Genomic DNA, 23,879 nt, shown 5'->3' with positions numbered 1-23,879 from the left:
TAACGAATGATGGTGTGCATCAGGATGGCGGGTGTATGTGTACAAATGGCCATTGCTTTGTACATGAGAGCAATGTACCGAATGTACGTAAAATTTGAAGCACTACCTACTATTTTATTCTTCACTAGCTGATACCCGCGACTTCGTACGCGTGGATTTATTTAAAAATCCCGTGGGAACTCATCAATTTTCTGGGATGAAAAGTAGCCTATGTATACATATAAGCCCGGGATATTTAAGCTAACTCTAAATTTCATCAAAATCGATTGAACGGTTGGGCCGTGAAAAACTAGCAGACAGACACTTTCGTATTTATAATATTAGTATGGATATTCAAGCGCCTATCTAATATTATATAAATTTAGACAGGCGCTTGAATATGAAGTTTTTAAAATCACTCTTAGACCGTTTACTGCATCTGGTTATGTTTTTAATATGTTTAAGTACTTTCCTCGTACATTGCTACGATAGTCATTTCAAGTTAGTCAGTTACTCAGAATTTAGAATACACCCGCCATTCTGATATCAGGCTGGCGGCTCACTTACTTTTTATAATAACTGGTTTTAAAATAGTCCATTGCTTCAAATTTTACGTACATTGTTCTCATGTAGTGTGCATCAGGATGGCGGATGTATGTGTACAAGTACAAATGGCCATGTTTTGTACCTACATTTTTTTTATTTTTTTTAATAATAAACCTGTATTTTTTAAAGTTTACATTGAATTGCAGTCAGATGTTTTGCAATAGAATGTGAACTTTAAAAAATACAGGTTTTTTTAATGTACAAAGCATGGCCATTTGTACACATACATGCGACTTCCTGGGAATCGCACCCTGAGCGTAGTGTAGGTAAAAAAACATGATCATAAAAATTATAAAATTGCTTGATGCAAGAATGATATAGGTAGCCCAGAATCTCACGAAATAGAATACCAAAGTTAGCAACACTACTCTGTGAATATCCTATGTAGTATGTACATAGAATTCTGTGGTGCATATATAAATACAGTGTTTCATAACCGTATTTTTCATGAGATTCTGGTCTTCAACTGGTGGTTGGCAACCTAGGTTGACAAATAAGGCCCGATTTCCACCTCAGCGGAGCGGAGTGGTCGACCAATCAGATTTTTTTAAAAAGGCGTGATAATTTTTCCCGTTGTCTATTAAGAATCTGGATTGGTCGACTGAACACGTCTCCGCTCCGTTTAAGTGAAAAGCTCAATAAATAAAAGACTCATTTCAATAATCAAATAAATTCATTATTTACATTATCAAATGATAAAGTCCCAAGTAACACTTAACTCTAAGTCCTATTCTACTGCAATGCGATGAGACCCGGCGGGGGCTCGGGCGGCATGAAGCCGGCCAACGGCACTGGGGGATCTGAAACGTAACGAATTTTTTTATTAAGTTTTATCTACGCTCATATTATCTTAAAATTCTGATTGAATGATTTTTTTTTCAAATTTTTATCACGGGGCGTTTTTTCAATTTCCGCAGTTAAAATCGATCGCTACATTAATTTAACTAGATGAAAAATGAAAAAAAAAATATTTATTTACCAAAAACAGTTTTATCAATATTAACATTGTCTGATGGTACCGACATGCCACACTAAAGTAGTCCTGTCTTCCTGTGTGATGTCTTTATCTTTCTAATACGAAGCGATGAGAGTGTTCACGCTCGCACACTGTTTAGCGCCTTAGCTGGGGTGGATTGGCATGCGCGTGCGACACTCACCGAACTTGCCCGGCGGCGCGGGGAGGGTCAGTATGCTGGCGTGGCGGCGCGCGGCGCGCAGCAGGTGCACGGGCGGCGCGGCGCGGCGCGGCGGCGGCGGGGAGCCGGGCGGCGGCGGCGGCGGCGGCAGCGCGTCCCACAGCGGCACGTGGTCGGGGTGCGACGCGGGGCACGGCCACGCGCAGCCGAGGCGGCGGGGACGCTTGCGCTATAGACAACAATGGTTACAGTATGCGCTTTTGTAGAGCATTGTCTCTGTCGTTGAGACCGACAAAATGTCACATAGATATGAGTCACAGAGACAACGCTTTACAAAGCCGAAGTCTCATTCTAAAGGTCGATGTACATTATTTTCAAATCAGCAACTCTTTATCAAATGTCAAAACGCGTGCTAAATTTAGGTGGGGTGAGGTGGGGTACAAGTTTTCCTATAATGCATAAGTTTTGAGAACTTACTCTTCATATCTGCTCTATGTGTCAACTGTGATATTGTCAAAAGTACTGTTCACCCTTAGGTAAGGACCGAAATCGTATGGCAAACGTGGCGAGTTCTCAAATTGTATGGCACATGTATCAACATGGCAATGTATGACATGAAATAAATGTTTAATTTCCCCCTTACCTTTTTGGTGGGCGGTTCCTCCACATCGGAGTCCTGTCCCGGCTTGTACCCGTCCGCGAAGCTCACGCGCTTTACCGCGCGGCTCGGTGGTGCACTCCTACACAAACAACAAAATACTATTTGTTATACAGGCTGTAACCAGAACGCTGGCAAAAACGAACACAGGTGATAGTACTGATGATTACTGATATACCATAAAAAACCGGCCAAGTGCGAGTCAGGCTCCCGCAATGAGGGTTCCGTACTACAGTCGTATTTTTTCGACATTTTGCACGATAATTCAAAAACTATGATGCATAAAAATAAATAAAAATCTGTTTTAGAATGTACAGGTGAAGACCTTTCATATGATACCCCACTTGATATAGTCACTCACTTCGAAAGTTGAAAATACTAATTATTAGTTCATGACCACAATTTCATTTTTTTTGTGTGATCTAACCCTAAATTCACGGTTTTCAGATTTTTCCCCAAATATCAGCTATAAGATAAACCTACCTGCCAAATTTCATGATTCTAGGTCAACGGGAAGTACCCTGTAGGTTTCTTGACAGACAGACAGACAGACAGACAGACAACAAAGTGATCCTATAAGGTTTCCGTTTTTCCATTTGAGGTACGGAACCCTAAAAACCGAAAAAAAACTATATTTTGTAAAATTCACCATATATTACAAATAAAACATCTGACTGACGCTAGAGATCAACGAACTTACGTAAGTAGGTCCCTCGAAGTCCATGCCGCGTCGTAGGCGGGGGATTTACCCGATTTATGCACGCTATACATTGCGTGTTTGAAATCACTAAAACTACAAATTGAGGCAAATGTTTATTGGTATTGGATTGTGTTTAGGTAACGCTAAGTTTTTGCTAGCGTTCTGGTTACACTCGGTATCATGCAAGGCTGCAAAGTTGTTATTTGGCGCGAGTGCTTCTATTGAATACCGAGTAAGCGATGGATTCTTAGATCGCTTCGCTTCACTCTAAAAATAGAGTCTGAGCATAGCGAGGAATTCAGAGGCACGAGGCGTTAATGCACCCATGCGAAAATTCATCTCACTGTGGCGAGGAAAATGCTAATTCTAGGTTAGATGCAAGAAAAACTATTTTTTTTCGGACGCGTGGAATAGAATAGAATATACTTTTATACAAGCAAACTTTTACAAGTGCTTTTGAATCGTCAACTAGTTTAATTTACCACTGGTTCGGAATGCCGTTCCTACCGAGAAGAAGCAGCAAGAAACTCGGCAGCGTACTGAATTAACATCACCTGTATATTATTGTACTTATTTAAGTGTTGTTTAGTTGACTAAATAAAATAAAATAAACAAACTTACGTGAGCGATTTCTCTTTATTGGATGTGTCCTTGTCACCATCGAGTTCTTTCGCTATTCCTCCTAACACTAAAAATTAAAAACATTATTATCGAGATTTTATGTTACCAAAAATCATATTATAACAAAAGAAAACCAAAATATTTTAACTGGCGCTGTGCAACGCCTTACTAATCATAAATTTTATCATCACACTTATGCTCGCGACTTCACAAATTTCTAACCCCTATTTCACCCGCTTAGGGGTTGAATTTTCAAAAATCGTTAGCGGATGCCTGCGTCATAAGTGCTATCTGCATACCAAATTTCAGCCCGATCCGTCCAGTAGTGAGCTGTGCGTTGATAGATCAGTCAGTCAGTCACCTTTTCGTTTTATATATTTAGAAGATATATTTAGATAGTGTTGGGTTCCTTAGGAAAGGGAGCAGTATTGGCTGAAACGGGAACAATATGGGGGAAATGCGAATATTACCGGAAACGTAGGTGATATTGGGGGAAACGAATGGAATATTCAGGGAAATAGTTTGCCAGTTGCTTCGAAAAGTCGCTGAAAAATCACCGAACATGAGTGTGCAAAAAGCTATATCTAAACTGTCTCTCTTACCTGTTTCCTGTAACACCCTAAAGATCCTCTCATCCAGAGCGCTTGTTTTGGGTTCCTTAGGAACGGGAGTAATATTGGCTGAAATGGGAACGATATTGGGGGAAATATGGGTATTACCAGGGACGCGGGTGGTGCTGGGCGAGTCGGGGATATTGGGGGATATTGGCGTAAGGTTGGCGTCAACGTCGATGTCGTCGCTGAAACAGTCGCCGTACTGAAGGCGGTCCGCTGCGCCGTACATGTCCATGTACGCTTCGTCATATCTGAAATGAGAGGCTTTGTCTTAGGGTAACGATAGCGAAGACTAGCTAGTTAACTGAGGGCAAGATCTATAGAGCTCACTCTGACTTTGCTCAGACTTAAGACACTGTTAAAACGAGACAGCGTTATATCATCAAAAAATAGACGTCTACAGCTGGACATAGGTCTCTTGTAGGGACTTCCACACGCCACGGTCTTGCGCCGCCTGGATCCAGCGGCTACTGGCGACTCGTCTGATGTCGTCCGTCCACCTAGTGGGGGTCTTCCAACGCTGCGTCTTCCGGTGCGAGGTCGCCATTCCAGCACCTTGGGACCCCAACGTCTATCGGTTGTACAAACTATGTGCCCTGCCCATTGCCGCTTCAGCTTTGCAACCCGTTGAGCTATGTCGGTTACTCTAGTTCTCCTACGGATCTCATTTCTGATTTGATCACGTAGAGAAACTCCGCACATAGCTCTCTCCATCGCGCGCTGAGTGACTCTGAGCTTTCTTTATGAGGCCCATAGTTAGCGACCAGTGCCCTGTTTATCAAACATTACAAGTCTACAAGCTCACAAGTTACAAGTTACAAGAACTTTTTTACAAACTCTTGTAAATTATGTTTATCAAATAATTTCACAAGACTTGTAGGATTTTACAAGACTTGTAGAACTTGTATTTTTTATTTATATACACTTTATTTTTGCTAAATTGCAAAATAATTTTTTAACCGTTATAAATGTCGATAAAATAGCAATTACGGTACCATAACTAGTCTAAGTTATTGTTAAAAATAAAACTTTTTTTCAAATAATTTAATTTTGTGTTAAATAACCTATTTGTAAAACCTATTGCTTCTTATTTTATATACCTACCTACTTTTATTTATTCTATTTCGGTACACCAACAGGAAGTACCTACACAAAAAGTTTAAATTAAAAATAATACATTATTTTTCATGAATTAAGGTTAGACTTAAAATTTGGAAAAATAGATAGACTTTAAAAAATTTCGCTATTCGAATTACACCGCAAAAAATGGCGAAATCTGATGCAAAAGTTACAATTATTCTTCAATTAAATAATTCGTGACAAAAAAGATATTTTATTTGGCGCATTTACTGATAAATTATCTAAAGACCAAAAAATAGCAGAGTGGAAAGAGATACTATTGCTATGTCAGTCGCTTGGACTTGTATCTGCCGAAAAAGATTATGCCAGCATACTCGTATGTATATGAGACACGTTTTGGTCAAATTTAAAAAGAGCAACATTGATAAGTTTAATAAAACTACACCTTTGAATTATTTTATAGTTATTTTACCTATTTCTACTAGGTACTAGATAATTTAATTATTCTATCATACTTGCATACAACTTGTAAAATAAATTAAGAGTCAACGGAGGCTCTCCAACTTTTTCGTTACAAGTTACAAGCTACAAGCTACAAAGGCATTTTTGATGAACAAAACCACAAATACAAGTGTGAAAAACACTTGTATTACAAGTGATATTACTTGTAGCTTGTAGTTTACAAGTGTAGTTTTGATAAACGCATTCTTGTAAAAATGCACAAATTTACAAGAGAAACGCTTGTGATACAAGACTTGTAACGTTTGATAAACAGGGCACAGGTCTCGGATCCATATGTCATCACTGGCAACACGCACTGTTCGCGTTATATAGCTGGCATAAATCTGTCTCGTTTTAACAGTGACTTAAGTCTAAGCATAGTCAAAGCACGCGCACGATTTCAGCTTAAGACCAAATGCGCACGCGCCACATACGCGCCACAGACGCCACACACGCGCCATAGACGCTCCACACACGCGCTACAAACGCTTCACATCATACCCGGTGCTGATGTCGGTGCGGTTCGCGAGACTCTGTATGCGGTACACGGGCTCGGCGTCTTCGTCGCGCTGGAACCGACTGCCGCCGCCCGTCAGTACGATGTTCACTTCGCCAGGCTTCAGACCTGGCAAGAAAAGGGGTACGGGTAAGTGTTAGAGCGTAAGTCACCCATCTAGGTCACTGAGAGACCCGTGTAACTCTTAGCCAGCTAGGTCACTGAGAGACCCGTGTAACTCTTATCCAGCTAGGTCACTGGGACGGTGTAGAATGCGCGTAGCAATATTTACTACATGTATTTACTCATCAGAGCCTCGATAGCTCAACGATTAAAAGATCGGACTGAAAACCAAAAGGTTGCTGGTTCAAATCCCACCCGTTGCACTATTGTCGTACCTACTCCTAGCACAAGCTTTACGCTTATTTGGAGAGGAAAGGGGAATATTAGTCAGCAATAAACTTGGCTAATATTCTTTTTAATAAATAAATAAAAACTTATTACTAAATTAATTACGTAATTTATTACCTATCAGTACCCTTATTATAAATGCGAAGGTGTGTTTGTTTGTTGGTTTGTTGGTTTGTCCTTCAATCACGTCGCAACGGTGCAACTGATTGACGTAATTTTTTGCATGGGTATAGATAAAGACCTGCATAGTGACATAGGCTACTTTTTATCCCGGAAAATAAAAGAGTTCCCACGGGATTTTTAAAAAAACCTAATTCCACGCAGACGAAGTCGCGGGCATCAGCTAGTTTTGAATAAATAATTTGAATTTGAATTTGACAAAATGTGTACTAAATGAATGAATGGATGTACGATTACAAATGTTATAGCGGATAAACAAATATGAATCTCCCATCTCAGTAGAGCGGTGAAGAAGGCACGTAGCAATATTTACTAATTAGGTGAATGTGTAGAATGAATGATCGAATGTATAGAGTGTATAAATGAGTGTCACTCACCCCATCTAGAAGGTCTTTGCGATTGAACCGGTGTCGCGGGCGCGTCTCCAGCTCGCCAGTCACATTTGATTTCGCCGTGAGTTCGCGCGCCCACCACCGTCTCTATCCGCTGAGATTCAACCTCGCCTGTTGCCTCTACGGCCGCTTCCCCGCTTGATCTTTGCTGAATTATAAGAAAATTATTTAAACTTTAATGATTCAGCAGCACACAAGGGGATGCAAGGTATCTCTGTACCAAATTTTGTGAAAATCGGTTAAAATAATTTGGCCGTGGATAGGTAGCAGACGATTACATTTCACATATTGAAGCTATGTTTATGCAAAGTATACATTTTTATAAGTGGTATTTACTTATAAAAGTTTAAACCTTGTATATAAAACTAGCTTTCGCGACTTCGTCCGATACGTCCATTTAAGGGTGGAATTTCAAAAAATCCTTTCTTAGTGGATACCTACTCATTACAAAGAACACATCCTCCAAATTTCATGTCTCCAGGCGGTTTAGACTTTACGTTGATATATAACTCAGTCAGTCAGTCAGTCAGGACTTTGAATTTTATATATACAGATTGCTAACCTGACTGGCAACATCACTCTGATACGCCATAGCCATTTGCTCATACATCTCATAGTTGGGAGCCTCATAACTCTCTCCGTACTTATCATCACATTCCGTTTCCACCTCTAGGTCCTTGTCATAAAGACTATTCTCGCTCGTAGTCACCTCTATTCTCTTGCCATAATCACTTTGAATGGCACTAATTTTACTATAATCACTTTGACTGGCAGAAGGCTTGCTGTAATCACTTTGACTGGCAGAAATCTTGCCATAATCACTTTGACTGGCAGGAATCTTGCTGTAATCATTATGAATGGCAGAAATCTTGCTATAATCACTTTGACTAGCAGAAGGCTTGCTGTAATCACTTTGAATGGCAGAAATCTTGCTGTAATCACTTTGAATGGTAGAAATTTCACTATAATCACTTTGACAGGCTGAATGCTTGCTATAATCACTTTGACAGGCTGAATGCTTGCTATAATCACTTTGACTGTCAGAAATCTTGCTATAATCTCTTTGACTGGAAGAAAGTTTGTTATAATCACTTTGAATGGCAGATATTTTGCTGTAATCACTCTGACTGGCAGAAGTTTTGCTATAACTACTTTGGCTTGAAATGGTCTCTATTTCTTTTGGATACAGACTTTGATCAACGTTTACTTCTATTTCTTTATCGTATAAGCTGTTTTGATTCGCGTTTATGGTGTTTATGTCCTTCTGATAGAGGCTGTTTTGGCTCGCATTGATTACGTCGTTGAAACTGTAGTTAGAGTTTTGGGAGGAAGGCCGGAGATGGCTTTCATCTTTTTCGTAGAAGATAGGTGCGTCCTGAAATACGATTTTTATGTCAACATGAAAAAAACTACAATTTTTATTTGTGTTTTTATGTGCATATTTTCATACAAATATTTTGCTGAAGCTGCATAGTCGAAACGACGATAAGCAAATCAAGTTGTTAGTCGCACTATACTCTGTAGGTGTGCATCGAACCTTACAATATAAATTACCTTGATGCTGCATACTGACTCTTGTGATGAAGCCTGGGACATATTGGACTCATCCAGTACCGGTATCGGGACGGGTATGGTGTGTACGGGTACAGTTGGTACGGGTACAACTTGTGGTACTGACGGTACGGGTACGGTTTGTGGTACAGCCGGTATAAGTACAGTTAGTGGTACGGCCGGTACGGGTACAGTTTGTGGTACGACTGGCGAGGGTAGCGATGGTACGGGTGATGTCACAGATTGTGGTGACACCTAAAAGAGTGAAAATTCAAGAATTATATTAAGGGTGAGATCTATAGAGCGCACTCGGACTTAAGACAGAGTTAAAACGAGACAGAGCTATATCTCTCACATAAATCTATCTCGTTTTAACTCAATCTTAAATCTTAATTTTAATTTTCTCAATCTTAAATTCTCTCTCTCAATCTTAATTTTCAAAAATCCTTTCTTAGCGGATGCCTAAGTCATAATAGCAATCTATCTGCATGCCAAATATCATCCCGACCCGTCCAGTAGTTTGAACTGTGCGTTGATAGATCAGTCAGTCAGTCAGTCAGTCAGTCAGTCAGTCAGTCACTCAGTCACTCAGTCACCTTTTCCTTTTATATATTTAGACTAGTATAGATAATGGATATAGTCACTAACCTTAGGCATTTCAATTTTAGCAACATCTACTTTCGAGTCTAAACTCTCTTCGTTCACAGGAACCTTTGTAATTTCTTCTTTTAGGGGTTCCTTAGGTGATTCCTTAGGTTTAAGTAGTTCCTTAGGTGTCGGCGACTCTTCAGGTTCGGGTATATCCTCGACAACTTCTTGCTTTATATGTACGTTGCCGACGAAATCGTTCTGTAATTCTTTGACATTGATGATTTCTCTCGGTTTCTGTCGCCGCGGTGAGAAGTCCATCATTTTGTGTCCTTCATCGTCGGTTAACCTAAAAGTAAAAACCGGAAAAAAAATATTTTTTTTTTCGATATTTTGCATTATAATTCAAAAACTATGATGTATAAAAATAAATAAAAATCTGTTTTAGAATGCACAGGGAAAGCCCTTTCATATGATAGATACCCTACTTGATATAGTTATCTTACTTCGAAAGTTGAATATACTAATTAATAGTTCATGATCAGAATTTAATTTTTTTTTTGTGTGATGTAACCCTAAGTTTTCAGATTTTTCCCCGAATGTCTGCTATAAGACCTACCCTACCTGCCAAATTTCATGATTCTAAGTCAACGGGAAGTACCCTGTAGGTTTCTTGACAGACCGACAGACAGACTGACAACAAAGTGATCCTATAAGAGTCTGACTCGCGCACGAAGGGTCCGGTACCATCAGCGATTTGATATAATAAACTACCCAATTCTTTTGATTTGGCTACAATTTGGTTAAAAAAATTAAACTTTATTTCTTTTTTTTCACTACACCGCTTAAGGTTCAAGTTGTTTGCCGGGTACATTACTAACCTTTCAGTTTTAATATTATTCAATATATTCACATCAAACAACTCTTCACTTTGATTAGAGTCCGATGTGGACTGCTTTCTTAACTTCTTCGCCTTCTTCTTTCCTTCTAGAGCTTTCCTCTTTGCCTTCTTGGCCTTTCCGTCGCTTTCCGACTCGGAATCGCTCGAATCACTGCTAGAAGAGCTTGAGCTGCTCGACTGTGCTCTAATCTTCTTCTTTTTCAACTCTTTCTTTTTTAACTTTTGCTGTTTCTTTTTCTTTAATTTCTTTTCTTTCTTCTTGTCTTAAACGTAAAAGGAAGCGATTAAATAACACAGAATAAGATATATATTATGTATGTATATGTACACATTTAATAATTTTGTTTTAACCATAAAAAATACTTTACCGCTATCATCTTCCTCAGTTTCTTTCTCTTTGCTTCTTTTCTTTTGCTTTTCTTTTAATTTTTTTAAAAGCTTTCGTCCCATACGTCGACGTTTTGCTGACTTCGATTTTGCCTTTTTTAGGGCCTAAAAATATTTGGACTTGTACAAACAAATAAGTTATATGATATACTGATAGCTTATTCCCGCGACTTCGTCCGCGTGGACTATCAAACTTCAAACGCCTATTTAACCCCCTTAGGGTTGAATTTTCAAAAACCCTTTCTTAGCGGATAACAGCTATCTTCGTGCCAAATTTCAGCTCGATCACACGATTTCAGCAGACTTTAGATGAAAGTCTTGACCATAGTGTTTAAATATGTAGAGCATGATTTAGAGAATTTAGTTTTAAATTTATTTTCTGTCCTTTTTAAGCAATATTAAAAATAAGAAGATGCTGATACTCTTAATTAAGTTTCAATAAAAACATGAGAATCATCGCCATTGTATATTTATTATTTTACCTTCTTTTTGAGCAGTTTCCTCTTTTTCTTCGCCTCGTCGTCGCTGTCAGACAAGGAGGATAGCGTGGATGTGGAATGCTTTCTTTTACGAGATTTCGCCTTTTCCTTCGCCATTTTTTGTTTTTTACTGTGAAACAATAAACAATAATAACTGATTGACTGACATGGCTAGGAGACTTTACATGTGGGTTGATACTTTTTATAACGTAGAAATCTAACGAAAAAGATTTTCAGTTCATCTACCCGAGCGAAGTCAGGGCGGGTCAACTAGTCTATCACTACTCATATCATAAATGTGAACGTTGTTTGTTTGTTGATTTCTCTTTTAATCACATCGCAAAGGAGCAACGGATTAACGTGATTTTTTGCTTAAAGACCTGGAGAGTGACATACCTAGGCTACTTTTTATTCCGGAAAATCGAAGAGTTCCCAAGGAATTTTTAAAAACCTAAATCCACGTGGACGAAGTCGCGGGCATCTATATTTATAAAAGGAAATTAGTGACTGTATTATCGACGCACAGCTCAAACCGCTGCGGCTAGAAACTTAAGATTTTGCATGTACGAGGTTCTCAGGCAGACCCCACACTAAAAGTTTTGAGAAACTCTAAAGAAATTTTCAGAAAACCTAAATCTAATCATTCGAAATCAAGGGTATCAAATTAATGTTAGTCTTTTGAAACAAGATAAATAAATAAATAAAAGTGTGTTTTATTCAATTAAACTTTTCATCAATTAAACAAGTACTTTTGAAAGAAATTGTGTATATTTCAAACACACGCTTGTGTTTTTCAAATACACGCCTGTACATTTAGTCAACTTTTTTTTAAATAATCATTATGATGAACATAAAAATAACTTAAAAATATTTCAGACATGGCTGACACATAAAACATAAATAACACAATAAGTTGTAATTAAAAATTAAATAATAATAGTTGCTATTTTCGTGTAGGTATAAAGTATATTTACCTATGTAAAAAATATTAGAAAATCGGAAAACTGGTTAATCGTTCATTTGTTTACCTTTATTGTTTCCAGACAATTTTCAGCTAGGTAACTAGGTTTTCAGTAATTTCAAGTAAATAAACTTTTATCTGCGACTTTTTTACTTAAAGATTTTAACACAACAAACATTAATTTTTCTTTTGTCAGCTAGTACCTAATGGCTATTAACCGCTAAATACAAATTAAGTTTGTAGTTTGGAAACCACCAGGTTTTTTTTTTCAAACACTGCACTTTTTTTAAATTAATCTACGGCAATGGGTGTGAGTTCCGTACGGGCGTTAACACAAATCTGAGGGCGTTAATGACGGACTTCTTTTTTTAAGTGGTTTAACAACTCTGGGTTCTAGTACTTTTAAGCCCTAAACAGACTTGTTTGCACGTGCACCTTAGACCAAACGATTTTAAAAAGCAACTTTTATTTTTAAAATAAGATGGATAATATACTTACTTACAATGTGTTTTGTATAAAAAGACCATTGTCAATGTAGTGTAGGTACTTTGTGAATTTAAAGAATGTGCTTTTACTGTTACTGTATTAATTTACTGTTTAAATTATTAAATAAATCTAAGCATTGATTAAAAACATATGTCTACAATTTAATTAACTACAAATATGGCAATGTTCCATGCGGTCGTAGATAGAATAATAGGTAGATGTAAGTACTGTGTAACCCCGTATGAGATAGCGATAGCACGACGTAACGATGAATAACACGACAATTCTTACCATTGTTAAGTAGTCAATATTCGTATTAACCGATCAACAATATTTGTATTAAACGTTTTTTATGTGAAAACAAGTAAATAACTCATGAGAAATACAATTACGCCACGAATTCTCAAAGTTTGTTTTGCAACTTCTTGTATGTTCTTGAAAAAAACCAGTTACACGATAAGGGACAAAAAATAGGTTAGCTGCGTCTCTGTTTATCACATTAGTAACTTTATCTGTGCTCTCTTTTTAGTGCGAATGAGAAAGCAAACGTTCCTGCATCTACCTTTATGACTCTATCTACGCATGCGGTTCAATTAATAAAAATAAAAAATAGAAAATAAAAATTTTATTCAATTAAACTTTTACAAGTATTTTTGAATCGTCAGATGCATCTACCACTGGTTCTGAATGCCTTTACTACCGAGAAGCACCAGCAATTAAGAAACGCATACCCAGTAGTGTTAGTATGAGATTATATTCTCGCTAACGTTAATAGAATTCGAACGTCGAAAAACTACGAAAAGAAGGCGGACGTCTTATCCGCTACCACCGCTTAGTTATGTGTAGACAGACATATATATATGTCGGAATAATGGTAAAAAAGGGTTCATCGAAAAAATACATATTACTTGGGAAAAACATTTATTACAAGATATCTTAAAATGTTACATACCCCTTATCTTCTTCCTCAACATCAGACTCCTGGCTCCACCCTTCACTGCTGAGCTTTATCTTCTTAGGCTTCTTCTCTTCTGTGTCCTTCTCAGGAAGTTCCTTCTTTTTTTTTCTGGACTCCTGCCGTACGGGAGTCGTACTTCTGGAGGTGTCTGTCTTGGACTCTACTACATCTGGCCACACCGCTTCCATGAATCTACGAGTAGATAAGAAAATATCGTATCGATATGAAGACATTCGAGTATACATATTTTTTGTTTTTTAATAAAACCTATATCCATGCGGTGGCCCAATGTCAGGTCAGCCATCGAATCCAACTCGGTTGGGCAGCGTTCAGGAAGCTTCGAGATGTCTTCTTATCCAAAATTCCTGTTTGAAGACCAAAGTTTTCGAACAGTGCGTGTTGCCAGTGATGACATATGGATCCGAGACATGGTCACTAACTATGGGCCTCTTAAGAATGCTCAAAGTCACTCAGCGGGCGATAGAGAAATGAGGAGATCCGTAGGAGAACTAGAGTAACCGACATATCTCAACGGGTTGCGATGTTGAAGTGGCAATGGGTAGGGCACATAGTTCGTGAAACCGGTAGACCTTAGGGTTTCAAAGTGCTGGAAATGCGACCTCGCACCGGAAGACGCAGTGTTGGAATACCCCCCACTAGGTGGACGGACGACATCAGACGAGTCGCAGGGAGCCGCTGGATCCAGGCGGCGCAAGACCGTGGCGTGTGGAAGTCCCTACAAGAGACCTATGTCCAGCAGTGGACGTCTATCGGTTGATGATTATGATGTTGATATCCGTGCTAACGAAGTCATGCGCATCAGCTGGTATTCTATATCTCACTTACCTCTACTCATACTCCCTGTCCAGTGACATCTCATCGTTCCTCAACGGAGTGGTACAATTTGACTCCATGTCACTCCTCTCAGTCAGTTGACTGTCCTCGGGCTCCCAGTCGCTAGACAGTGGTACTGAAAGTGTTCCTCCCCTGCCTCCCCTCAACTCACCTCTGATACTCCCTGTCCAGCGACATCTCATCGTTCCTCAGTGGAGTGGTACAATTGGACTCCATGTCACTCCTGTCAGCCAGTTGACTGTCCTCGGCCTCCCACTCGCTGGACAGTGGCACCGAAGTGTTCTCGGTGGGGTACAGACTGTTGCGAGGGTACCAATTGCGCGTCTTCGGGCACGGAGCATCCGGAATCCTTCAACGAGCCATAATTTTTTTTTATGAAACTTTATGAAAATACTGTACTATACGCATTGTGCCAAACGTAATACGGTATTTGACATCAGTTACATTTTATCAAACGTCAAAACGCGAAAAAAAAAAAAAAAAAAATACTAGAATGTGACGTCACATCACAATGACTATTTAATAATCACTGAGAAATAATTTATTTTTGATGTAGTCAAATACCCAATTGTAACGGCAGTGACGTCAAGGGCAAACTTGTATCAAAAAGGACTCACTGGTCACATCCGTAGACGCGGTCGACGAGCCCCATCTTGCACATCTCGAGCTCGTCATAGACAACGCCGCGGTCCTTCACACAGTTGCACGCCTTCGGGTTCTCCGTGTACCACAACTTGGGACTTGCACGGGTTTCTCTGCAAATCACACGGAAATACAAACATTGGCGCCGATCCTGGTCTTTCTCTAAACTAAATTTAGACTATCTACGTCTTTGTCTGTTTAATATTGCTAAAAAGGGACGGAACATGAATTTTACATTTAAAGACTAAATTTTATTTATTTATTTATTTTATTTATTTTTATTTTTCATGTACCAAAATTGTAGTTACAAAGTAATAATAAATTAAGTTACATTGGAAATGCTTATCTCTAAACAGAGATTTCTTCCAGCTTCCCATTCAAGGTTGTGAGTAAGGCGTATCAAGAAGTGGAATAGGTCTACGGTACTAGAATCTAATAAACTACATAAATATCTTATAATAAATACCCAAATCAACTTATATACAATAATAATACTTATAATAAATAATTTTAGTGCACGCTACAAACAATAGGCCTGCGACTGGCAGCCAAAGTCACGAGGTTTGACAGCTCTAAATTAAATTTAAAACTGTCAAACTATATCTGTCCTTTTCTAAATGCATTAGTAAGAAGAGGATGAGAATACTCTAAAATTTAGCAGTGCACAGAATCAGTACCATCAGCAGTATAAAACTTATGACATCCACTATATTAATCCACTAGCTTATGTTCGCGACTTCGTCCGCGTGGACTACACAAATTTCAAACCTCTATTTCACCCCCTTAGGGGTTGAATTTTCAAAAATCCTTAGCGGATCCGTCCAGTGTAGTGGTTTGAGCTGTGCGTTGATAGATCAGTCAGTCACCTTTTCCTTTTATATATTTAGATTAGCTGATGACTAGTGGAATAGTTTTTTTGAAAATCTCGTGGGAACTCTTTGACTTCCCAGAATAAAAAGTAGCCTACGTCACTCTTCAGGTCTTTAACTATAGCAATGCAAAAAATCACGTCGATCCGTTGCTCCGTTCAGACAGAACAGAAAGACAGACCAATAAACCAACAAACAAACACACTTTCGCATCTACATCTAGTAACTACCTCATATTAAGCTCATCTGGTTATTTGAACTGTACCGTAACTAAATCACACGTTTTTAAAATTGTTGTCTGTCTGTCTGTTTGAACGGAGTAATCTTCGGAACGGCTGAACCTATTTCATAGACAAGTAGAGAATTAACCAAGGAGGAAGGAGTTGCACATAAGTGTTAAAATATCTTGTACGGAACCCTTCGTGTGCGAGTCCAACTCGCACTTGACCGGTTTTTTTGTTATGCAAAGTTACTACAAACAAAATGACTTACTTGTAACATTTATTCTTATCATGCCTAAACAGCAACGGCTGACAGATCTTCAGAACGAAACTCCACGTCTCCAACGAATCGACCGTCGATTTGGACATTTTCGCCTCCAAAGCTTCATCCAGCTCCTTTTCTACAGACAACCTGAAGCTGTCCACTGATTTATACTCACTTTCCTCGGATTTATATTCACTTTCCGAGGATTTATATTCACTTTCCACGGATTTATACCCACTTTCCACGGATTTATACCCACTTTCCACCGTATCAACACTTTTATAGCCATCAGATCTATAGCCTTCAGAATAGTCACTTCTTCGACTTTGATTCATCATTTTATCATCGATTTCTGGAGTTACGGAACTCGGCGTTCTAATTTCCGGACTTTCTTCTTTGTTTGGGGACATGTCGTATTCAACTAATGCTCTATCTTGACTTCCCTCATCGCTTAAGTTCTCTTGTTTTATTTCTCTTATCACTGACTCTAAAAATGTGTCATCATTAATACCATCCATAGAAGAGTTCTCATTATCTTGATCGTAATCTACAATGCTTTTATCGGGCGAGTCGTAATAATCGTAAGTTAGTTTAGCTTTAGTTTCTTGAGCATATTTATCTAAATCGGAATCTTCGTCAAAAATGTCTAAAATTTCATCGTCATTAGGATCGATTTCGAACTTAAATGAATCCATTACTGGCTGTAACTTTTCGATTTTAATCGGTACTGCAGCACTTGTTTTTGGGCTATCTACAGCACTGATTTTCAAAGTTTCATTAATTTTGACAGTTGGTGTTTTAGGTGCGGGTGGCAAAGGGATTTGCTGTTCTGGGATTGGCGCAGTCGGTAACGGTGGGAAGGGATTGGCTGGCTTGTCTGAAACCTTAGGACTTGACGTGCTGTTCTTATCATCATTTTCTAAAGACCAACTGTCGCAGACTAAATAATCGTTGAGGTTCACATCTGTCTCTTTTTCATCTGTACTTTCTCTTTGAGAATCATCATATCTTCTGTCTTTGTATTTTATGTCTTTTTTGTAGTCATGTCTTTTTATCTCATATTTTTCAGTTCTTCTCCTATCTCTATCTCTTTCCGACTCGCTTCTGCGGCGTTCTGACCTACGTTCTTTTTCGTGCGTTGGCTGCGATAAAAGTTCATCCTTTTTCTTTTGGAACGGGTTATCGTAATCGGGTAGAAGCTTCTGATAGTCAAATTTGAATTCTCTACCTTCCTGTTTGGCTTTTTTTGCTTCGCGAATAAGTTCGTCCACTTTCGCTGGATCTACAAAAAAACAATGCTAATTAAAATGAGAAGTAAATTTTATTGTTATTTTATCTACGCTCATATCCTAAAATCCTGATAATGAAATCAAAATGTGTCACTTATTGACATACTTATAATTCACGTACATCTTCAATACAAAATTGTATGGTTTCAGGTTTGGATTTTAAGATATGAGTTGAGTTTAAGATATGAGGTAGATAAACTAGTGTATGAAACTCTATATAATAGGCTACTTGACAATTTTTTTAAGTTGGTCTTAAATGGTTAATATTTGTCCTATTATATCAAAAAAATTAACACTATATTTTTTTGCGCCCTAAAAACCGTAAAACTTTAATTTAAAAATATATTTTTCTTAGACAGGTGAAAACACTGTCGGCCATGTTTGGCCAGTATAACCACAGGGTTATACTGTTGTTTACAAATGGATGACGTCAGAGCACAGATAATCTATCGGCCAAACATGGCCGACAGTGTTTTCACCTGTCTAAGAAAAATATTTTTTTAAATTAAAGTTTTACGGTTTTTAGGGCGCAAAAAATATAGTGTTAATTTTTTTGATATAATAGGACAAATATTAACCATTTAAGACCAACTTAAAAAAATTGTCAAGTAGCCTATTAAGTATTATGCAACGCTTTCATAAACTACTATTACATTACTTCGCAAAGCATTTTATATTCTAGATATTTTATATGAATACAAATAAAATAAATCTAAAGCAAACTACTTAATAGCTGTGAAAAATATTTAACATAAGGTAGAATCGAAATAATATAATGTGTACTACTAAAACTAGACTACATGAGACATTGAAAACTTACCTTCTGCGAAACTATACTTCAAACGTATGGACCAATTCTAGAAATGAAACGTACCTACTCGTATGTTAAGAGCTACCGAGACTTGCTTGAGTCAAGCATTTTGACCGTTTACAAAGTTTGCTTGATGCACGCGTCATCAAGCAAACTTTGTAAACGATTGAAGCGATTTTATATTTTTGCTTGACGCGACTTTCGGACAGTGTTTGCGATATGAGGAAAGTGCTGTTTGCTTTATCAATCGCTTGATCAAGCAAAACAAATCTACGTGCTTGACGTCAAATCGCTTGACAGTCTCGGAAGCTCTTCGAAGAACGTTTGTTCATCGAGTCTATGGTAGTATCTATCTACAACAAATCATGGTGCATAGTCTTAACTTACTATTAGTGCGTTTTCGATGGAGTAGTCGCACTGGCGTGTTACGAGAAACTCGAGAGTGGCGCCCTACATTGTATTATGTGGTGACAAGCAAAAACTGTTTTAATAACTCAAAAAATCATAAAAACAATAATGATAAATAGACAAGGAACAAAACACAAGGGACAGTTTTGCAACAAAACATAGGTTTTTAGGCATTTTTAGTAAAAGCATTCAGCTGATCACACATCTAACAGAACACAGCGCTCGCGCGGCATTATGATCTTGGGATCCGATCGCTAATATTATAAAGAGGAAAGATTTGTTTGTTTGTTATCGATAAATGCTGAAACTACTGAACCGATTTCAACATACATAACATATTGGATTTACTGATATTATGTTAACACTTATGTACAATGTTTCTTGCAAATAAATAATTTCATTTCATTTCAATAACTCTTTCACCATAAGGCAGCTACTTAATCCAAAAGTAACATAAAAAATTTACGTATGCATAGCGGACGAAGTTACAAGCAAAAGTTAATAAAGTCATTATTGAGAATTGAACTGAAAAAATATGTACTGTCAGATGAGCGATCAACTTTAGAAATCGATAGTTACCTACATAACAACTCAAGCACAAGAAACAGCTTACATGAAGGAAATTTGACTCTCTGATATTGCCAATGCAAAAATCTTATAACGTCAAATTTATTCCTCAGTTTAAACATTATTATTGAGGGGGTAAGGGGGCGCATCTACATCTTAGCGCCCCAATTATCAACCTCTGCTGCACATGGTGCCCCCTGCCAATTAGCGAACGAGGATATGACGACCGAATGGCGGATATCCATTCCAAACTGCTAGGCTTCTAACTATGCTTCTACAGTGACGGGCAGCAGCGTCTCTGTGCTGACCAACCCGCCTGCCCAGCGTGGTCAGTATGGGCATTACTGTCTATGAACAGCGCCAACACACAAAGGCCCCCAGGTCCCGGTCCGACTCCGGTAAAGAAGGTAGCGGGAAGTGGGTGGATGAGGAAGGCAGAGGATCGTGTGTGCTGGCGCGCTTTTGGGAAGGCCTATGTCCAGCAGTGGACGCAAACAGGCTGGTTGATCGATTGATTAAACACAATTTGACTAAAATTAATAATAATCGATCCTATCTGTAATCTGCTGCTCCATTGCGGTAGAATGACAGCTACAATATCACGATCGCAGTCACCTCTGATTGGTTGACGCTCGCTCACTATTGGCTACAATGCATTGTTGCAACAAGAGTAGAACAAATTCAGCCAATCATAAATTAATTGTGGTCATGAACTAATAATTAGTATTTTCAATTTTCGAAGTAAGATAACTACATCAAGTGGGACGTATCATATGAAAGGTCTTCACCTATGCATTCTAAAACAGATTTTTATTTATTTTCTTTTCATACTCACCAAGAAGTGATTTAATAGGTGGCATAGCCTTTGTGGGCATGGCCTTCTCATTGGTGGAGGTTGGGCAAATGAGGCCCAGCGGTATGCCCAGCTCAACTAGCTCCATCTTTCTCTTCATGTCTTCTATCTCAGATAAAGTGCGCTTTTGAACTTCGATGTATGAATCTGTATGAAAAAATAAGTAAAAAGATTTTTTCATTCAAGGAAGTCAGTTTGGCTCGCTATCTATTACATAAAAAAATAAAAATAAAAAATGTATTCAATTAAACTTTTACAAGTACTTTTACAATTTAATATTATAATCTATAGTAATATTATTTAAAAGAGGTAAAGTTTGTAAGTTTGTTTGTAGGGGGCAACCTCTGGAACTACTGAACCAATGCTGAAAATTTTTTCACCAGTAGAAAGCTACATTATTTCTGAGTGGCATAGGTTATATTATTATTTTTTTAATTAGAGTTTCCTACGAAAATTGAAATGTAATGTAATTGCTACCTGTGCTAGGGCGAATCGCTATAAAACAATAAAATCTGGAGCCATACCTTGATAAGCGCGCCTAGACGCCCCAGGTTTGGGAGGCTTCAATTTCTTTAGTTCTGGATCTGGCTCAACCTTGGGGGTCACCTTCACACCCGTCAGTTTACCAATTATTACTGTTGTTGTATCTGGAAGCAAAAAATTACTACTTTTTAAGGTGGTTTTTACCACAGTAAATAGTGATTTTACGTCATCATTACCCATATTATAAATGTGAAAGTGTGTTTGTTTGTTGGTTTATTGGTTTGTCCTTCAATCACGTCGCAACAAAGCAACAGTTATCGATATTTCAATAATTTCAATTTGTCAATATTTCAACCCATACTATATACCTAGACTAATGCGCGAAGCGATTGAAATTCGCAAACACCAGAATTTCAATCGTGAGGATGGTTTTAAACTAGCAAGTATGTGGAATCCAGTGGTAGAATTATGCAAACCAGGACAGCATCGTACGACATCGAAAGTTAATAGTGACGTTGTGAGTGTATTTTGCCGGACAGTTCATGAAGTTTCTGCGAAAAGAAGAAGAAAGAGGGTAGTTCGCTACTGCACTTGACAGCTCGAACTTCATCTCTTGCAGCACAGCAGTCCCGTTGTGACCACGGCTGGTGCAATTGGGTTGGAATGTAGACAGATAAAAACATCAAATTAATCATGCTATGTACCCGTTATCCTAATCCTAATATACTTTTTATCCCAGAAAATCAAAGAGTTCCCGCGGGATTTTGAAAAACGTAAATCCACGCGGAAGAAGTCGCGGGCATCAGCTAGTCTACAATAAATTATTGCCCTGCCCCTTGCTACTTCGCTTTGCAAGCTATGTTGGGGTTCTCCTACAGATCTCCTAATTCCTGATTTGATCACTCATAGAGAAACTCCAAGCATAGTTCAATAGTATAGACTTTGTGGTAGCAATGTCTATACTATTGAACTCACAGATAAAAGTCCAAAACTGGACAAAGGTTTCAGGGAATAATATATACATTACTTACTGCTGGATGATGTAGAGGTTTTGGGAACAACTATAGGCGTGATGGCAGCTTTCTTCTGTATGGAAAATGCTCGGAGCCTCTTTTTAGCATTTTCAACTCCTTTACTTGATGGTGTCAGCTTTGCTGGAATCTTGCTTTTATCTGTTGGCTATAGAAAAACTCAAATTGAAATAAATATTGTCCTTACAGATTGTTTTTAGTTTAAGAATATTAATTTGACTACTAGGTACTGTTACTTGTAAGTAACATGAATGAATAGCATTAATCAATGATAACAAAAACTACTATATTTAATTACTAAAGTTAACTTAACTAAATAAATAAATAAACTAAACTTTACACAGGTAAAACAGAGATCAAAATCTAAATACTGTTAGGCCACATTTCCGCATGCAAGAAAAGTTATTTACTGCAGAAATAAATTTGCAGGAATTATATAATATGTAAACATTTTGCAGGTGGAAACACAACCACACAGGTCTACTTCTTAAGCTAAGTATTCGCTGGCAAGGAACTTCTGCAACTTCTTGCAGAAGTCTGCTACAGCAAGTAAAGACTGCCACTGTGTAATGACCTGCAGCAAGTCAATTTCTGCAAGTTTACTGGAAGTTATTGTGGAATACTTGCCAGTGGCATTTGGTTTTGCAGTATGAGCCAACCTTTGATACAGTTCGCTTATCATAAGACCACTAGGGAATGTGTCTGTGTGTGTAGGGGATATGTACCTACAGAATGCTGCAGAAAGTAATGTACATCGACCTTTTCAAGGAGATAGTAGATTAGTAGAGCATTGTCTCTGTCGTTGAGGCCGACAAAAAGTCATATACTGTACTAGCTTATGCTCGCGACTTCGTCCGTGTGGACTACACAAATTTCAAACCCTATTTCACCCATTTAAGGGTTGAATTTTCAAAAATCCTTTCTTAGGGGATACCTATGTCATAATAACTCTCTGCATGTCAAAATTCATCCAGTAATTTGAGCTGTGCGTTGAGAGATCAGTTAGTCAGTCAGTTACCTTTTCCTTTTATATATTTAGATTAGTGACAGACACAGCGCTCTACAAAGCCGAAATGTTATTCTAAAGGCAGATGTACGTTGCTTTCAGCTGTGTATTGTAACTCTAAGGTTGTACTGCCTACAGCTCGCAAACGAAAGGTTGACAGAACGGATAAGCAGCCGAATAAGTCTCTCCCGACTTTGTATAACTTAATACATATGTGACTGCACAGGTACAAGGCCAGCTATCACTTTACGTGAAACGAATTGTATGTAAGCTATGGTTTACTACGCAGGCCTAGAATACCATTCGAGGTAATGGTATAGAAACTTACCGATGTCACAGCTTTGCTCGATGGTGAGGATTCGGCATCCTTTTTACCAGATTTACTGGAACCTCCGCCGGGATCCATGTTCACAAACACAACACTTCGGCTTGTTTAATTATTATAACCTTAACATCTGTATCTTTGTTGTGCAACCTTATGGTTAAACCATATTTTTACATAAAGTTAAAGATAAATTGTTAAAAATCAAATTGTTATCATTTTATAAAACATAAATCACAACAAAAAGCGATTTTCTTGCATGAAGCTATTTGAAATTTTGAGTTGTCAAATGTCAATGAATGTCAAATTCGTGTTAACACCATAGAGTAAGATGTATTATCTTCATTTTTCATCCAAGGTGAACTCTACGACAGGGCTCTTTTGGCACTTGAATTAGGTACATTGACAGGGGGGGTGTACTTATGGAACTTTAATGCTGCCAGCAAATAAAATCTCCTCAATTTTACCGAGTATATTGAAAATGTCAATGTCGATTAACGACTGATAGGATAGTACCATGATAGTACACTATGATAGTTCACTCTGATGCTAGCTGGGCTATGATATGGGTT

The 23,879-nt window shown here is 38.1% G+C and overlaps 2 protein-coding genes across 3 annotated transcripts in view; one reads left to right on the top strand and one right to left on the bottom strand.

Annotated features, from left to right (window-relative positions):
* The window catches only part of LOC117993116 (protein lethal(2)essential for life-like), a 182,566-nt gene that overhangs the window by 145,530 nt on the left and 13,157 nt on the right, over positions 1-23,879 (top strand). The window lies entirely within an intron of this gene.
* LOC117993237 (myb-like protein X) lies at positions 1,234-23,588 on the bottom strand. Of its 2 annotated transcripts, none has more exons than XM_069506455.1 (21): positions 23,314-23,588; positions 21,980-22,127; positions 20,990-21,112; positions 20,448-20,612; positions 16,544-17,819; positions 15,158-15,295; positions 14,692-14,889; positions 13,680-13,877; positions 11,284-11,410; positions 10,783-10,906; positions 10,395-10,677; positions 9,574-9,862; positions 8,929-9,180; positions 7,937-8,749; positions 7,360-7,522; positions 6,397-6,520; positions 4,303-4,565; positions 3,701-3,767; positions 2,365-2,461; positions 1,743-1,950; positions 1,234-1,385 (listed from the first exon to the last, which is right to left on the bottom strand). In XM_069506455.1, the coding sequence occupies exons 1-21, from the start codon at positions 23,389-23,391 to the stop codon at positions 1,318-1,320; spliced, it is 5,202 nt and encodes a 1,733-aa protein (XP_069362556.1). In that variant the 5' UTR covers positions 23,392-23,588; the 3' UTR covers positions 1,234-1,317. The 2 variants fall into 2 exon arrangements, with proteins under 2 accessions (XP_069362556.1, XP_034836879.1); XM_034980988.2 differs by having other exon boundaries at positions 2,365-2,458.

The sequence above is a fragment of the Maniola hyperantus genome, chromosome 23, assembly GCF_902806685.2.
Source record: "Maniola hyperantus chromosome 23, iAphHyp1.2, whole genome shotgun sequence".
NCBI classification, from domain to species: domain Eukaryota; kingdom Metazoa; phylum Arthropoda; class Insecta; order Lepidoptera; family Nymphalidae; genus Maniola; species Maniola hyperantus.
The sequence above is the reverse complement of the archived record's forward strand: the minus strand, read 5'-3'. Positions and strand labels throughout refer to the sequence as shown.

What these genes read in the sequence shown, in the direction of transcription:
- LOC117993237 (XM_069506455.1), bottom strand. Translation starts at nt 23,391, where the DNA reads ATGGATCCCGGCGGAGGTTCCAGTAAATCTGGTAAAAAGGATGCCGAA. An exon ending in GTTGAGGAAGAAGATAAGGG is followed by an intron (nt 11,411 to 13,679) that starts GTATGTAACATT and finishes ATTGTTTCACAG; the next exon opens with TAAAAAACAAAAAATGGCGA. An exon ending in CGCACCGACATCAGCACCGG is followed by an intron (nt 4,566 to 6,396) that starts GTATGATGTGAA and finishes CTCTCATTTCAG; the next exon opens with ATATGACGAAGCGTACATGG.